This window comes from Triticum aestivum, chromosome 3D (genome assembly GCF_018294505.1).
Source record: "Triticum aestivum cultivar Chinese Spring chromosome 3D, IWGSC CS RefSeq v2.1, whole genome shotgun sequence".
Taxonomy (NCBI): Eukaryota; Viridiplantae; Streptophyta; class Magnoliopsida; order Poales; family Poaceae; genus Triticum; species Triticum aestivum.
In genome coordinates, this window is record NC_057802.1 from 506,208,578 (window position 1) to 506,223,037 (window position 14,460).

General features: G+C 45.1%; 1 protein-coding gene across 2 annotated transcripts; it reads right to left on the minus strand.

Annotated features, from left to right (window-relative positions):
• Positions 1-438: 438 nt before the first annotated feature.
• Positions 439-6,009, minus strand: LOC123080044 (CMP-sialic acid transporter 3). 2 transcript variants are annotated; one of them, XM_044502902.1, is made up of 15 exons: positions 5,530-6,009; positions 4,629-4,745; positions 4,290-4,346; positions 3,931-4,008; positions 3,719-3,763; positions 3,359-3,418; positions 3,001-3,123; positions 2,425-2,502; positions 2,212-2,281; positions 1,948-2,055; positions 1,397-1,530; positions 1,244-1,314; positions 1,014-1,062; positions 874-937; positions 439-742 (listed from the first exon to the last, which is right to left on the minus strand). In XM_044502902.1, the coding sequence occupies exons 1-14, from the start codon at positions 5,689-5,691 to the stop codon at positions 887-889; spliced, it is 1,203 nt and encodes a 400-aa protein (XP_044358837.1). In that variant the 5' UTR covers positions 5,692-6,009; the 3' UTR covers positions 439-742; positions 874-886. The 2 variants fall into 2 exon arrangements, with proteins under 2 accessions (XP_044358837.1, XP_044358838.1); XM_044502903.1 differs by having other exon boundaries at positions 1,014-1,059; positions 5,530-6,008.
• Between the last annotated feature and the right edge of the window lie 8,451 nt (positions 6,010-14,460).

Sequence of the window (14,460 nt, forward strand, 5' to 3'; positions counted from 1 at the left end):
TCGAGATTCTTTTGACATTTTAAAAATTATTTTTCACGCACAGGATCATGTGTATCTAGGAGCCGAATTGGATTTCTGATCTGTTGCCGCTTTTCCACATTAATCAAAATTAAAATATACATCTCGTACTAGTATATGGAACGCATTAATCAAAACTAAAATATACATCTAGTACTAGTATGTGGAGCTGCAAGCAAGAAGACACAAGAACCCAGATTAAGGGCATCTTCGCATCCACTGGTGGGTTACAGATAGATAAGACTACTGCTTAGACCTGGCATATATGCACTGTCGTGGGCACATCGATTCAGTATGTCCAGTGTCCGCCCATTTTTAGCAAATCAAACCATCTTAACAGTGGAGTAAATTACTACTAGCATAGAGCACAAATAAACTACTACTATGTTTGGGGGGAAAAAAGATGAAAACATTTGAATATGGGCTGAAATGCTGAATATATTTATTCTTTAATCCATCACATCAGTTTCACGACAACAAGGTCAATTCATTTGTTCCCCTCTACAGTATCTCAGCAAGCTCGCCCTCGTGCCACCGAATGGGCATCTCTCTATGATGGTACTCCTTTAAACATCATGGTGCAGCCTCAGGAACATCAGGTCAAAAGGCTACAAGGCTATATAAATCATCACATGCTCTGCTTCAAGTGCAGACGCTGCCTTGGCGACATCGCTCGTCTCCCTGTCGAGGGGAAGAGCTCGGATATACATAAGGATCGGAGGAACTGAAATTGTCGATAAACATACAGAAGACAGACCGTTAGACGGGATGAATCCATTGATAAGATACACATGGGTGCATGGTGGAGAGCATAAGCCCTATGCTAGTACTATTCGGAAAAGAGGAGAGAAATACCTCCGAGACGACATCAGACGGGAAGAAGTGGCTGCCTCTCATCAGATCCATGGCGGTGTTTAGCCTGTATGCACATATGGAATGGCTGTCAGACTTACAAATTTGGCAAAAACAGCGCCTTGAAAGTACTATATAGTTACCTCACTTGCCACCGTGTCAACTTTGACAATTACAGATTCCTCTAATCTGCTGGACAAGGCATCCATCAAAACACACATATTAGTATATTACGTACTAATGAAGTGCATCAAGTTTTCATTGGCTACAGTAGAAAACAATTAATTTCTTCTGAAGGCGAATCGCAGGATGAAACTTCAGAGCAATTTGGGTGCACCAAGTATCAACTAGTTGAGTACAAAACATGACTGACCTGTCATCCTCAGCATCAGACATCTCAATTTTGCTGCTTGGCACTTGATCCTTAATTTGGTTTGCGAGATACTGCAACAAAGACCCATCAGAAACATGTAAGGGTAGAAGTAACTTCAATGACTGAATCAACAAAGAAGGGAATGCACGTTACCTGATGCATAGATATAATTACTATTGATATTCCAAGAACAAAATTTATAGTCAGAGTATGACCGAACAGTATAGCAGACGCTACCCCAGTAAAGATTGTGGCGATTGTGGATGAGTACTTCTTCAAAATTGTATCTGCATTCATCATTAATGTGCTGAATCTCACCACATTTCACTTTGCAAAACTAACATACAGTAACCAAATTGCACATCATAGAATTAGAATATACATGTATATATGTATGCTCTCCCGACTTAGGACTGAATATGCTCATCTTCAGTGTGCTTTATGTACTCCGATTTTAAGCAAAACTTTGATTAGTTAGATGCTGAACATTTAATGCCAAAGTTTTGGTGTGTACATGCCATGTAAATAGAATAAGAAGTCTTCAAGGTTACTGAAGAAATGTGGTACTCCCTCTGTAAACTAATATAAGAGTGTTTAGATTACTAAAGTAGTGATCTAAACACTCTTATATTAGTTTACGGAGGGAGTACATTTCAAGAGCATGTCAAACAATTACAAGAGAAGTTTTCATGCTGGTAACATACCTGCATATTTGAAGAAAAATGACGAAAGTATGCCTTGTGCAGCATTGTTGCAAATAAGAAACATGGTGGCCTTTGAATGCCCTTCCAGAATGTGAAAGCTACGAGGTCCTGTAAATTTTACGCAACCAATATCTTATAGCAAGCTAACATAAGGCCAATTTGTATCCACAGAGCAAAATGTTTTGGCAACACAACACAGAACAAAAGAAAAGGACACAAAAGTGAAACTGTTTATCATGAGAGAGACGTACTCCAGAAAATTACCTTGGACGAGGGCAGTGATCACAAGCCCAAGGAAATTAAATATTGCACCATATCCATACAGAAATAAGTTCTGTAAAGATAACAAACATGATGAGAAGTAGCTTTTTAGAGAAATAGAACAAATGCATTAATATACTTAGGACATTGTCATTGAGTAGCAAATAGTGCCAGACCGAAATAGCCATAGAAGAGTACACAAGGATATGGTCATACCTGAAGATATATGCTGGTATCGAACTGGCTTTTCAGAGCCTTTTCATTGTAAACTGAAGCCAATGCAGGAACTGTTACCTGATTGTGCACAAAATTAGTACGCAATGTCACATGTCACATTAATTCTACTCTCTAAAAAATTCCTTTTAACACTTTGTTAACAACATTCAAATGAAAAAGAAAAGCTCCATATTGTTCCCATGTGAAGCATTTGAATGTATAAATTCTATCCCAGAGTGCTTACACAGCCAATTATAATTTCCACTGGAAAATTACTACAAGTTCTGGATCATATTAGGTAGATGCTGAAGTTGCAGGTAACCAAAAGCTGAACCGTAATATCAAGTAATATGGCTGAAAGCAAGAAATAGCATGCACCAAGCACTGTACCAACTAGACAAAAAACTACAACATTTCTGATTAGTTACAGCTAAGGAGCAGGGCCTATACAACTATTACATAAATGATAGTTCTGCTAGCCTCCCAAATTTCATCGGCAGGTTACTCAGGCACAAATTGTTGGAAAGTAAGTATGAGATAAATTAATTAAAAACTGAGCCGAAAGTCAAAACTTACAAAAAATAGTGTGTATAGGTAGGCCCCAGCTGCAACAGGAAGACCAAGTGCAGTAGAACCTTCAGGCAGTGATTTCAGTTGATTAACAGATATTCCAATTAACAACAGAGCAAGGGCTTCCCACTGTCGACAAAAAACAGGATGATGTCAATCACACAAGTTCATGGCATCGCAAAATAAGTATAACATTACATTTGGACATTTATATATAGATATGAAGAAATAAGTTATCAATTTTCTTTTAACTTGCACCAACAAAAAATAGACTTACACCCGGACCACTCATGCTTATAAATATTGAAACACTAACATGTCCAAGTTCAGATACATGACTGATGGTAATTAAGAGAAAACTTACCTGAATTGTGGAGAAACGCCTCCTGAGTAACACCTTTAGGAGCACAGCAATTATCAGAACCTACAAACATCGATATAATACATACTTATGATCACAGACCAGAAAAGTGTACTCCAGATGCAGCCAGGCCCCAGATGAAATTAATGACTGAAAGGCATATTCCAATACTGAGATTACTAGGAGGTTATGCATCCAACTCAAAAAAGGAGGTTGTGTATCTTATAAGTAAATCATGAACAAAAGAATGTGTGCCCATCCAAATGAACGTGTGTGGCCCATGCATGCATGGACCAGCCTTGAGATTGTGCAACTACCAAGACTCAGACATCTAGCATCTTGTAAAGAAGGAAGCTACAATACCTTGAGATTACCCAGCATTTTCACTGTCGCGGGATTAAAGTATAGCTGCATAACACAGAGGATCAATTCTGTTGGTTAGAAATTTTGTACCAGATTCAAGTTACACCAATATAAATGTTGGGCTCCGCTATTTTACATTTTTAACAGAAAAGAGAGAGTAAGAAAAGGTTACTATGCCAAGCCTAATTTTCGAGGTCTTATCAATTCTTTACCTGCATTGTAAACTTCAAATAATTGTTGATGGCATAGAGAAAAGCAGGCACCGCGAGAAGAACATTGTTGCGGGCAGCCTGTCATATGGTAAATAATTAGCATCACATATGAGATCACTGAATTTCTAATATTTTTGCCTTCACAACAAAAGTATAGCTAGACTGATGGACAGTAGAATAATAAATGATTAGCCGTCAGTTAATTGTGCTATCGTGTAGCAATTTGACAGCATATGGCCAGGTAATGGGGATACACAACCACATGTTCTCTTCAAACAAGATAGCATGCATATCCATCATGCGGGGTTTTTCAATTGAAATCAGGCAAGGAATTGACAAGATGTTGCATAGCTACTCACCTGCACAAATGTTGAAACTGTGAGAAGTGGCTTCTCTCCCACCTTTACACGCCTAGCCTGCATGAGGTAAAACCAAACATGATAAGGGAGTCAGTCACAGAAATCATTACGGAAGGAAGTCTTATCTAATCAATGTTGCGAATAAAACGTGAGAATATTATACAGAATGCTCATTCAGCTCACTTGGCAGCATGCTCAAGTGAACAAACAGAACACCTAACCTCACACAAATTAAATTATTTTCTAATCTCGATAATAATCAAACTAAAGAATATGGACATAAAGACGCATCATATCAAAGCAACGGATTACAACGGAACTGCCGATAATTCAACATACCTGGAAGAACAGCATGATGATGGCAAAGATAACTTTTGTGATCTCTGTCAAGAAGTTCACACTGACTGGGCTAAATTTGAATTTCCCATCCACTTTACACATGTACACCAATATCGGCTACAGAAAAGGAGGTAGAAATGTGTCAACAGACATGAGGATGTGCAACATGAAATGCCAATTAGTTAATGAAAAGCTGGATGAACATGCTCAGTTGGCTACACAATTTATTAACACTGTTACTCTAGTCTTAAATCCTAGAATGAATTTACTGTTAGGTATCAACAATACGAGTTATAGAGAAGTCTATATCGGTTCTTCTACAGGCAGCTGGCGCGTGTTTCTAGACAAATGCTAACATCAATATACAGTGGAGAGCATCCAAGTAAGCACTCCAAAATATCAGTACTTTTCATCTATTAATGACCTCCTTCTGCAACATTGGGCACCGTCTAGTTACTCTAGTAAAATAAAAGTGACACTGGAAAACAGAGCTCAGGAAACTCCATACTGAAAAACTAGCATCAGCTTGTACTGTAGCTAGCCATATGCACAAAACATTTGTTGTTCTTCTACAGGCAGCTGATGCGTGCATTTAAACAGACCCTCCAAAATATCAATACTTGCTCATGTACCGGCGACACCCTTCTGCAACATTGGGCACTGTCTAGTAAAATGAAACTGAAACTGGAAAACAGAGATCATGAAACTCCACACTTTCTCTAAGCATTAGTTAGTCTACGCTGTAGCTAACTATATGCATAAAACATCCAAAACCACTCAATTCGCCTCCTCCACAGCACTAACGGTTCAGTCGTTACATGACAGTATGACACGCAGCCATTCGAGACCGACCAGACACACTGATAACACCGAGCAGAATGCAGAGAGGAAGCAAGGTCACCTGGAGGCCGGCGAGGACGCAGTCGCCGGAGACGAGGAGGACGTTGAGCGCGCGCTGCCGCGACGAGACGGTGCTCCGGTGGCTGTCGTAGGCCTTGGACACCGCCGCCGCCGGCACGGCCACCTTGGCGTGGCACACGCTGCATTCCACCTCCCCGCTCATCTCCTCCTCCGCCGGAGGAGCCCCGCCAAAACCCTGCGTACGATTCGGGGGAGCAGCGCGGACAAATGGCGGAGGGTTCCGGGGAAATCGCCCGAGAAATCGCCGAGAATTGCGGGCCGGGCCGGGACGGACCGGGGGGGAGGCGGGAGCCCTAGCCGCCGGCGGGCGCACCCACCATGGGACGGGAGCTCGCGGCGGCGGCGGCGATCGCGATGCGAAGCTCCTGGAAGGCGCGAGGTGGAGGACGAGGGGGCAATGGGGAGGGAGGAGAGGGAGAGGTCAGAGGAGAGGAGAGGCGAGGCGAGGAGCGGAAATATAAATTCCGTGGGAATATCCCGTCGAGAACGAAAGGGGAAAGGGCTTTTCTGCGAGGTTTTGAGTTTCCATGAAAGCCCCTGGCGTTTACTTGTTTCCATAGCAGGTCCCTCGTATTAACATCTTGCCTCTCTTTCCTTGGGGGCAATAATGGGTATAATTATTTTCTAAAAAATGAGTAGTATATTTTCTTCCGTTTCTGCACGCATGAAATGCTTATTATTCTGTTACCAAACTACAGTATGGTGTTGTGCTGTATTTTTTGCATTTTGTAAAAATATGCGGAAAAAAGGCTAGACAAAACATGATGATCAAAATCCACCGTCACACAAGCATTTTCTAAAAAATTACTCCCTCCGTAAACTAATATAAGAGTGTTTAGATCACTAAAATAGTGATCTAAACACTCTTATATTAGTTTACAGAGGGAGTACATTACTTTGGTGTCCCTGTGGATGAATGTGAAAAACTCGCTGAAACCGTGGGGCTTTTCCGATCACCGCAGTGCTAACTTTGGTCCATCATAATTGGCTAGGATTACCCGATATACTCAAGCATGTGAAAGGCATGAAACTATTACCCTATTAATGCGTACCATCTTTAGACCTACGCCTTTGGTATCATTATTAACTTGTTCCTTTATTTAGGGAAATAGTAATTCGTTCCTTCTATAACGCAGGTGCGTACCAAATAGCGTCCAAATTCAGTGTTCAGTCCACTTCACCAGCGCTGATTCATGTCAAAGTTTTCTGCTCACTTGCCACATGCTGCTTCAAAATACTGCCCCCCAAAAAACATGTCGAGCTAATCGGAGCCGAACTGGCCTGAGCAGGCAGGAAAGTGCAGGGGGCGAACTGAAACTCGGCACCGTCCATTTTCTGCCTCTGCTCGCTGAGGAGAGACGGCGAGTTACGCAGACCGACAAAGTGGAGGCTGCCCAGGCGCACACACCAGCGAGCCGGTGTTCCGAAGCTGCCCCCGTCCTCCGGCCGTGCCCGGGGACGACGGGCTCGAAGAGGGCAGGGGCGTTTCCGGTACTTCGTGTCGCGCACGCAGGTGCGGCCGCGCCGAACCGTTAGGTGGACGAATGGTGCGATGGATAAAATTGATTATTGGTTTGCGGGCTACGAGGAGGGGCTCGGCTTGCGTGGGTAATCGCTATCCGGTCCGGAGTCAAGCCTGCACATGGGAGCATCTGGGCCGTTGGGGCCGTGCAGGCGCCACGTGTGCTGCGTCTGCGGGGGGACTGGCACCGACACAGAGCCAAGAGGAAGATCGGTTTGGTCCACATATGGGGGCTCCTTTCCTTTGGCAGGAGGGATGGCAAGGCAGTGCCATCTTGTATTTCAACAGGGTTGAGGACGGTGTGTCGACCCGTTGGCTGGGCAGCTGGGGTTGCTGCTAGCCCACGCCGATTTGAGCCTTGACTCTAACACACGGTGTTCGCAGAGTTTCTCCTATAAATAAAAGACAACAAGAGTTAGCCTTTGGGTTGGTCTCATTTTTTGTATTTCAACATGGTTTTGAATGAAATGTGCAGTTTTTAAAACATATTTTTTAGTTTCTTGCAAAACAGTGGAACAATGTAGGTGTTGACGCGTGCACCATGACGCTCGCATTCGCTCACACGACGCATGCTTAAAAAACAGAGCGTCGGAGCTTTCAGGGTTGAAGGTCCATCGCGTTGTTGTTGATGGAAAATACATGTGTGGTCAATCAAATATAGCAATGCCGTGGGGTTTTATTCGTTAAAATGTAATCGATGACAGCCTTGATTGGTGGGCGGTGAGATGGGGCAGTTGATGATGTCCGGAACGAAGGAGCCAATATAGTTGCGGGAGAAAAGCTCATCGAGGTGGTTGGCTGGTGAGAAGAAGACATGGTGGTGAAGGCATATCTTGAGGACGGTGACAATAGGGAAGGGAATGCGAGGGCGGCGAGTGCCTTCGAGGCTGGCCATGGCTCCGCTTTGGTTTACGTCGGCGCGCTCATGTGTTTTGTAGTCATCACCTGCCTTGTGGCGGTCTTCGGTGGCCGCATCTTGCTCTGGCATCTCGGGTCGGATTCACCCACAAGCACACACTCAACTTATGATCTTTGCTCATAGTACTCGTTTCATTTCTGTAATCTTGCTAGCTAATGTGAGATTAAGGCGATGTCTTGCAAATGAAGCACTTACCTCCAAAAAATAGCAGACGATGATATGAAGCAAGAAAAATTGGGAAGTTTGTTTTTTCAAGAAGTTTTGACTACTTACAAAAACAACGATTCAATGGAAAATTAGCAAGCAAACACTTTCTTGCAAATAGTGGTACAACCTAGATGTCAACACGCATACCATTACACACACACACACTCACTCACACAATGCATACTTCAAAATTAGAATCTCAGAGCTTTCAAGATCAAAGAATTCACTGTGACGCTATTAATAGAAACATAGTCTCTCACGGAAAAAATAATTTGCTTTAATGAGAGACACATGGTTTCAAATATAGCATTGCCATCGGTTTTGTTCTTTAAAATGTAGTTGGAGACAACCTCGCACGTCAATGAACTATGAGACGGGGCTAAATATGGTATCAGGGTGAAGACAATAATATAGCTGAGGGAGAAAACTTCACCGAGGTGCTTGGTGATGCATCCATTTTGCATCATTATTTTTTATATTATAATTTTCTCTTTATTATCAACATTTTACACATTGTTGCTCAATTATAGTGTTTTTTCCTTCCAATTTGCATGAAACACACGAAGAGGGAATTTGCCAGGAAATTAAGAAAACATGAGCACGAATGTACAAAGAAAAAACAAAATTTTGGAGCTCCAAAAACACCAGAAAATCTTTCGGAAGAAAAGGAGACATGAGCCACAAGATAGGACGGGGGCACAGGGCCTCCACGCACCCCCTAGGCCGCGTGGAGCCCCTGGCTGCTGCTGCCTTCCTGCGCCCTTTGGCATTTTTTTCATTTGACCTAAAATCAGTGAGGGATTTTTTTGCCACCGTCTCGAGGCGGATCACTTTTGCCCTCCAGCGGACTGATTCTATCAAAGATCCATCCCTTTGGGAGGGGGAATTCAAAGTCATCGCCATCATCAACACTCCAATCATCATCTACATCAACACTGTCGCCAAATGAACTTTTACCTCACACCCTTTGCCGAGTATAATTTTTAAGTTAATTACTCCTTCTGGTTGATGCTTACAAGTTTCATTGGTAAAAGATTCATATGTTCAGATTATTATTCATATATTCATCTCCACTGATCAGGATCTATATGATGTGTTGTGAGCACCCCGTTACATTTTTGAGGACATGGGATAAACCTTGTTGTTATTAATCTTGTGAAGTTGAATATAGTTCAGTATTTTGATATTGTGTTGTTGTGTAATTCTCTAGTGGTGATATGCGAACATCGACTTCATATCACGTCACCTGTATGAGCCTAGAGTAGAGCATTGTGTGATTAGTTTGTTCATGGCCAGTGGTTGAAGTGACAAAAATTATTAAACCCTAACTTTATGAACTATTGCATGAGGGCCTTTTTGGATTTTTGATGCCTAATTATTTAGCTCTGGTATTGAAAATAAAACCATACATACGGCCAAGTCACATGAATGCTTCTTCAGCTTGCAATTTTGAGTCAACAATTGTAACTCGAGCACTTAGCCGTAACTGTTGCTCTTTCGTTCCTTGCAATTGGTTGCCTGTGTACCTACTAATATTTAAATGAGGATTTTCCAAATTCGTATTAGGGGGGCTATGCAGCAATTCGACTATTGGAACCCCAAAGTTTATGACTATGGTTCATTTGGGTTGTATTCCTGTGACGCCCGGGTAATCAAGCTACAGTAACCCTCTGGTAATGATGCCATGTCACCTCGATTACTGTTGATAATCTCGCGTTAGTTTAGAACCGATCCAAATTCAAGTTTGAATCAAAGTCAAAACAATTAAAGTTTTCAAAAGTCAAAACTAAATTGTTCCTATGTGTCAAATAATCCATAATAAATGTTGATGAAGAAATCATCTTTTAATAAAATACTTAAATGCACTAAATAAACTAAAACAACGATAAAACAATTATCTAAAGTGCTTTTAAAGTAATAAGCAAATGCAAAATACTTTATTTAAAGTACCAAAGTATTTGGGGCTGTGACCTATTTATTAACACCAAATTAGTTGTCGCTTTTAAATTTTATAAAACAAAAATAAAAGAAAACAGAAAAGAAATAGAATAATAAAAAAAGGCAGAACAAACAAAAAGAAGAAGAAAAGGAAACCCCCTTCCCCCCCACACTGGGCCACGGCCCAGCAGGCCATCGGGCCGCCAGGCCGGCCCAGCCGCACCCCCACACCCTCCCCCTTATCCACCCCACTGGGGGGAAACCCTAACCACCCACCCCACCCACCCCACTCCTCTCTCCCCCTCCCCATTCTGGATCGGGATCGGGCACCCGACGCCCGACGCCCCGGCTCGTCCCCGCCGTCTCACCGTTCGCCGGTGACCGCCCCGTCCTCATCTCCTCCCCATCATTCCTTCGTCACCAAGCCGCACCCGCTCGTCGTCGTCGTGTGCCACCACCGCCGCCCGAAGGCCCCGCCGTCGCCGACCACCACCGTCGACTGGAGCTCCTCCGCCTCGACCACCGCACGTCGTCCCCGTCATCCTCCCCACGGGTCGCCCTCGAGCCTCGCCGCCCGATCACCTGCAACGCTGGTGAGGCCACCGGCCTCCTCTCCCCTTGTTCTCTGTCGCCGTTGTCGTCCGCCGCGCGCCGACGCGTTCGGTCCCGCGCTTCGTCGTGGGCTCCGGCAACCGCCTACCTCGCTGTGCGCTGCCCTGCTCGCTCACGTGCCTCGGCCACCCCACAACTGCGCCCGCGCCGGACGACCCGGGCTCGTCGTCCCGCTGCACCTGCCGCGCCTCACCCGTCCGCCCCACTCACCCTTCTGCCTGCTGCTACCGCATGCCACGCCGCGCCTCGCGTGCCTCTGGTCGCCGCGTTCGGCCAACGGCCGCGCGCCCCGCCGGAGCTCGCCGCGGCTCCTGGATGAGGCCGCCGGAGTCCCCTGTCTTCCTTCCCCCCCCCCCCCCCCCCGCGTACACACAACCACTACAGGGGCACATTGTGCCCCTGACAGGTGGGGCCATCCCTTAAAAAAAGGAGAAGAGAATTTAAAGTAAATAAACAAATTAATTAATTAATTAATTAGCGAATTAATTAAGTTAATTAATCCTGGTTAACTAAACTAATTAAATGGGTTAACCTAATCTAGTAATTAAGCTAATTAACACTGTTTAGTTAGTCTGAGCCTATGACGAATGGGACCCACACGTCAATTTGACCTAGTCCACCTTTGACCCTGCTGACTTCATGATGACATCACGCTGACATCATAATTGCTTTTTCTAATTAAATTAATAAGATAATTCCAATAATGATTAAATCTTTATAAATTAATATAAAATAATCCGTAGCTCGGATGAAAATACTTTGTACATGAAAGTTGCTCAGAACGACGAGACGAATCCGGATACGCAGCCCGTTCGTCCGCCACACATCCCTAGCATAGAAAACTCGCAACTTTCCCCTCCGATTCATCTGTCCGAAAACGCGAAACACCGGGAATACTTTCCCGGATGTTTCCCCCTTCGCCGGTACCACCTCCTACCGCGTTAGGGCACACCTAGCACCGCGCATTGTCATGTCTTCCATCGTCATGCTTATGTTTGCATTATATTCATTGTTTCTCCCCCCTCTTCTCTCGGGTAGACTACGAGACCGACGTCGTTGCTGGTGCCCCGACCGACTACGCTGTTGACGACCCCTACTTGCCAGAGCAACCAGGCAAGCCCCCCCTTTGATCACCAGATATCGCCTATTCTTCTCTATACTGCTTGCATTAGAAGAGTGTAGCGTGTTACTGCTTTCGGTCAATCCTATTCTGCTGCATAGCTTGTCATTGTTGCTACAGTTGTTACCCTTACCTGCTATCCTACTGCTTAGTATAGGATGCTAGTGTTCCATCAGTGGCCCTACACTCTTGTCCGTCTGCCATGCTATACTACTGGCCCGTGATCACTTCGGGAGGTGATCACGGGCATACGCTACATACTTTATACTGTTACATTACTTATGATACTATTCGGAGATGGGGACTGAAGGGGAAGGTGGCTCCATCTCGGTAGAGGTGGGCCTGGGTTCCCGACGGCCCCCGACTGTTACTTTGTGGCGGAGCGACAGGGCAGGTTGAGACCACCTAGGAGAGAGGTGGGCCTGGCCCTGGTCGGCGTTCGCGGATACTTAACACGCTTAACGAGTTCTTGGTATTTGATCTGAGTCTGGTCATTTGGCCTATACGCACTAACCAACTACGCGGGAACAGTTATGGGCACTCGACGTCGTGGTATCAGCCGAAGCCTTCTTGACGTCAGCGACTGAGCGGCGCGCGCCGGATTGGATTGGAACGCCTGCTAGGCTAGGTCTGCTTCCGGCCGCGTTCGCAACATGCAGGTGTGCAATGGGCGATGGGCCCAGGCCCCTGCGCCATAGGATTTAGACCGGCGTGCTGACCTCTCTGTTGTGCCTAGGTGGGGCTGTGACGTGTTGATCTTCCGAGGCCGGGCATGACCCAGGAAAGTGTGTCCGGCCAAATGGGATCGAGCGTGTTGGGTTATGTGGTGCACCCCTGCAGGGAAGTTTATCTATTCGAATAGCCGTGTCCCTCGGTAAAAGGACGACCCGGAGTTGTACCTTGACCTTATGACAACTAGAACTGGATACTTAATAAAACACACCCTTCCAAGTGCCAGATATAACCCGGTGATCACTCTCTAACAGGGCGACGAGGAGGGGATCGCCGGGTAGGGTTATGCTATGAGATGCTACTTGGTGATCTTACCATCTACTCTCTCCTACATGCTGCAAGATGGAGGTGGCCAGAAGCGTAGTCTTCGACAGGATTAGCTATCCCCCTCTTATTCTGGCATTTTGCAGTTCAGTCCACCGATATGGCCCTTTACACATATACCCATGCATATGTAGTGTAGCTCCTTGCTTGCGAGTACTTTGGATGAGTACTCACGGTTGCTTTTCTCCCTCTTTTCCCCCTTTCCTTTCTACCTGGTTGTCGCAACCAGATGCTGGAGCCCAGGAGCCAGACGCCACCGTCGACGACGACTCCTACTACACCGGAGGTGCCTACTACTACGTGCAGCCCGCTAACGACGACTAGGAGTAGTTAGGAGGATCCCGGGCAGGAGGCCTGCGCCTCTTTCGATCTGTATCCCAGTTTGTGCTAGCCTTCTTAAGGCAAACTTGTTTAACTTATGTCTGTACTCAGAGATTGCTGCTTCCGCTGACTCGTCTATGATCGAGCACTTGTATTCGAGCCCTCGAGGCCCCTGGCTTGTATTATGATGCTTGTATGACTTATTTATGCTTTAGAGTTGTGTTGTGATATCTTCCCGTGAGTCCCTGATCTTGATCGTACACGTTTGCGTGCATGATTAGTGTACAATTGAATCGGGGGCGTCACAATTCCTAATGACTGTTGGGAAACGTAGTAGAAAACAAAAAATCGCCCTATGATCACCTAGGAACAATATGAAGATGCATAAAGGGTTTGGATCAACGATCATTACCGACTCCAGAGAGCAGCAGAAGTAGATGAGTCGGTGTAGATCGTACTTGGAGTCTCTCGAACCGTTGACGACGATCCCATGAACCACCCTCGAATATCCCTCGAATAGAAGACCGAAAGCACGACCTCTCTACTTGGTTGCAAGTGTCCGGTCTTCACGATCCGACAACGCTTCGCCGTCCAGAGCTAATCGCCGCGGGAGAAGTGGAGAGAGGAGATTAGAACCACACTGAGCTTCTAATTATGAGGATCAGAGGAACTAGATCTAGCTCTAATTAGTCAACTAGGACCAACTAGAACTAGAACTAGTAGATGAACTAGAAGAGGCTCCAAAACTTGTATATCAATTGTGGCCAATACCTTAAGTATATGTAGGTTAGAGGGGGAAAAGAGGGCTGCCATCAAGAAGGGAAGTCCCTCCTTGGGGCGTCGCCCAAGGGGGATGAGTCCAACTCCTCCCCTAGTCCAATTCGACCTCCCCCTTGGGAAAGGGGAGGGGGTGCCACCTCCACTTGGGCCCTTGTTGTGGCCCAAGTTGCCTTTCCTCGCTAGGCATTTTAATGTCCATTGATATTTAATTAAATATAAACCTAAATGATAAGTGACACACGTGTGGCACGAAGCAACATGGTCCAAACACCCCCATTACTATCCATTTTGCCACATCAAACAAATGACATCTGATACGTCTGCGTCGTATCTATAATTTTTTATTGTTTCATGCCAATATTATACAATTTTTATACACTTTTGGCAACATTTTATATGATTTATTTGGACTATATTGATCCAGTGCCCAGTGCCA

What these genes read in the sequence shown, in the direction of transcription:
- LOC123080044 (XM_044502902.1), bottom strand. Translation starts at nt 5,691, where the DNA reads ATGAGCGGGGAGGTGGAATGCAGCGTGTGCCACGCCAAGGTGGCCGTG. An exon ending in GCGTCCTCGCCGGCCTCCAG is followed by an intron (nt 4,746 to 5,529) that starts GTGACCTTGCTT and finishes CCTTTTCTGTAG; the next exon opens with CCGATATTGGTGTACATGTG. An exon ending in CAGTTTCAACATTTGTGCAG is followed by an intron (nt 4,009 to 4,289) that starts GTGAGTAGCTAT and finishes ACCATATGACAG; the next exon opens with GCTGCCCGCAACAATGTTCT.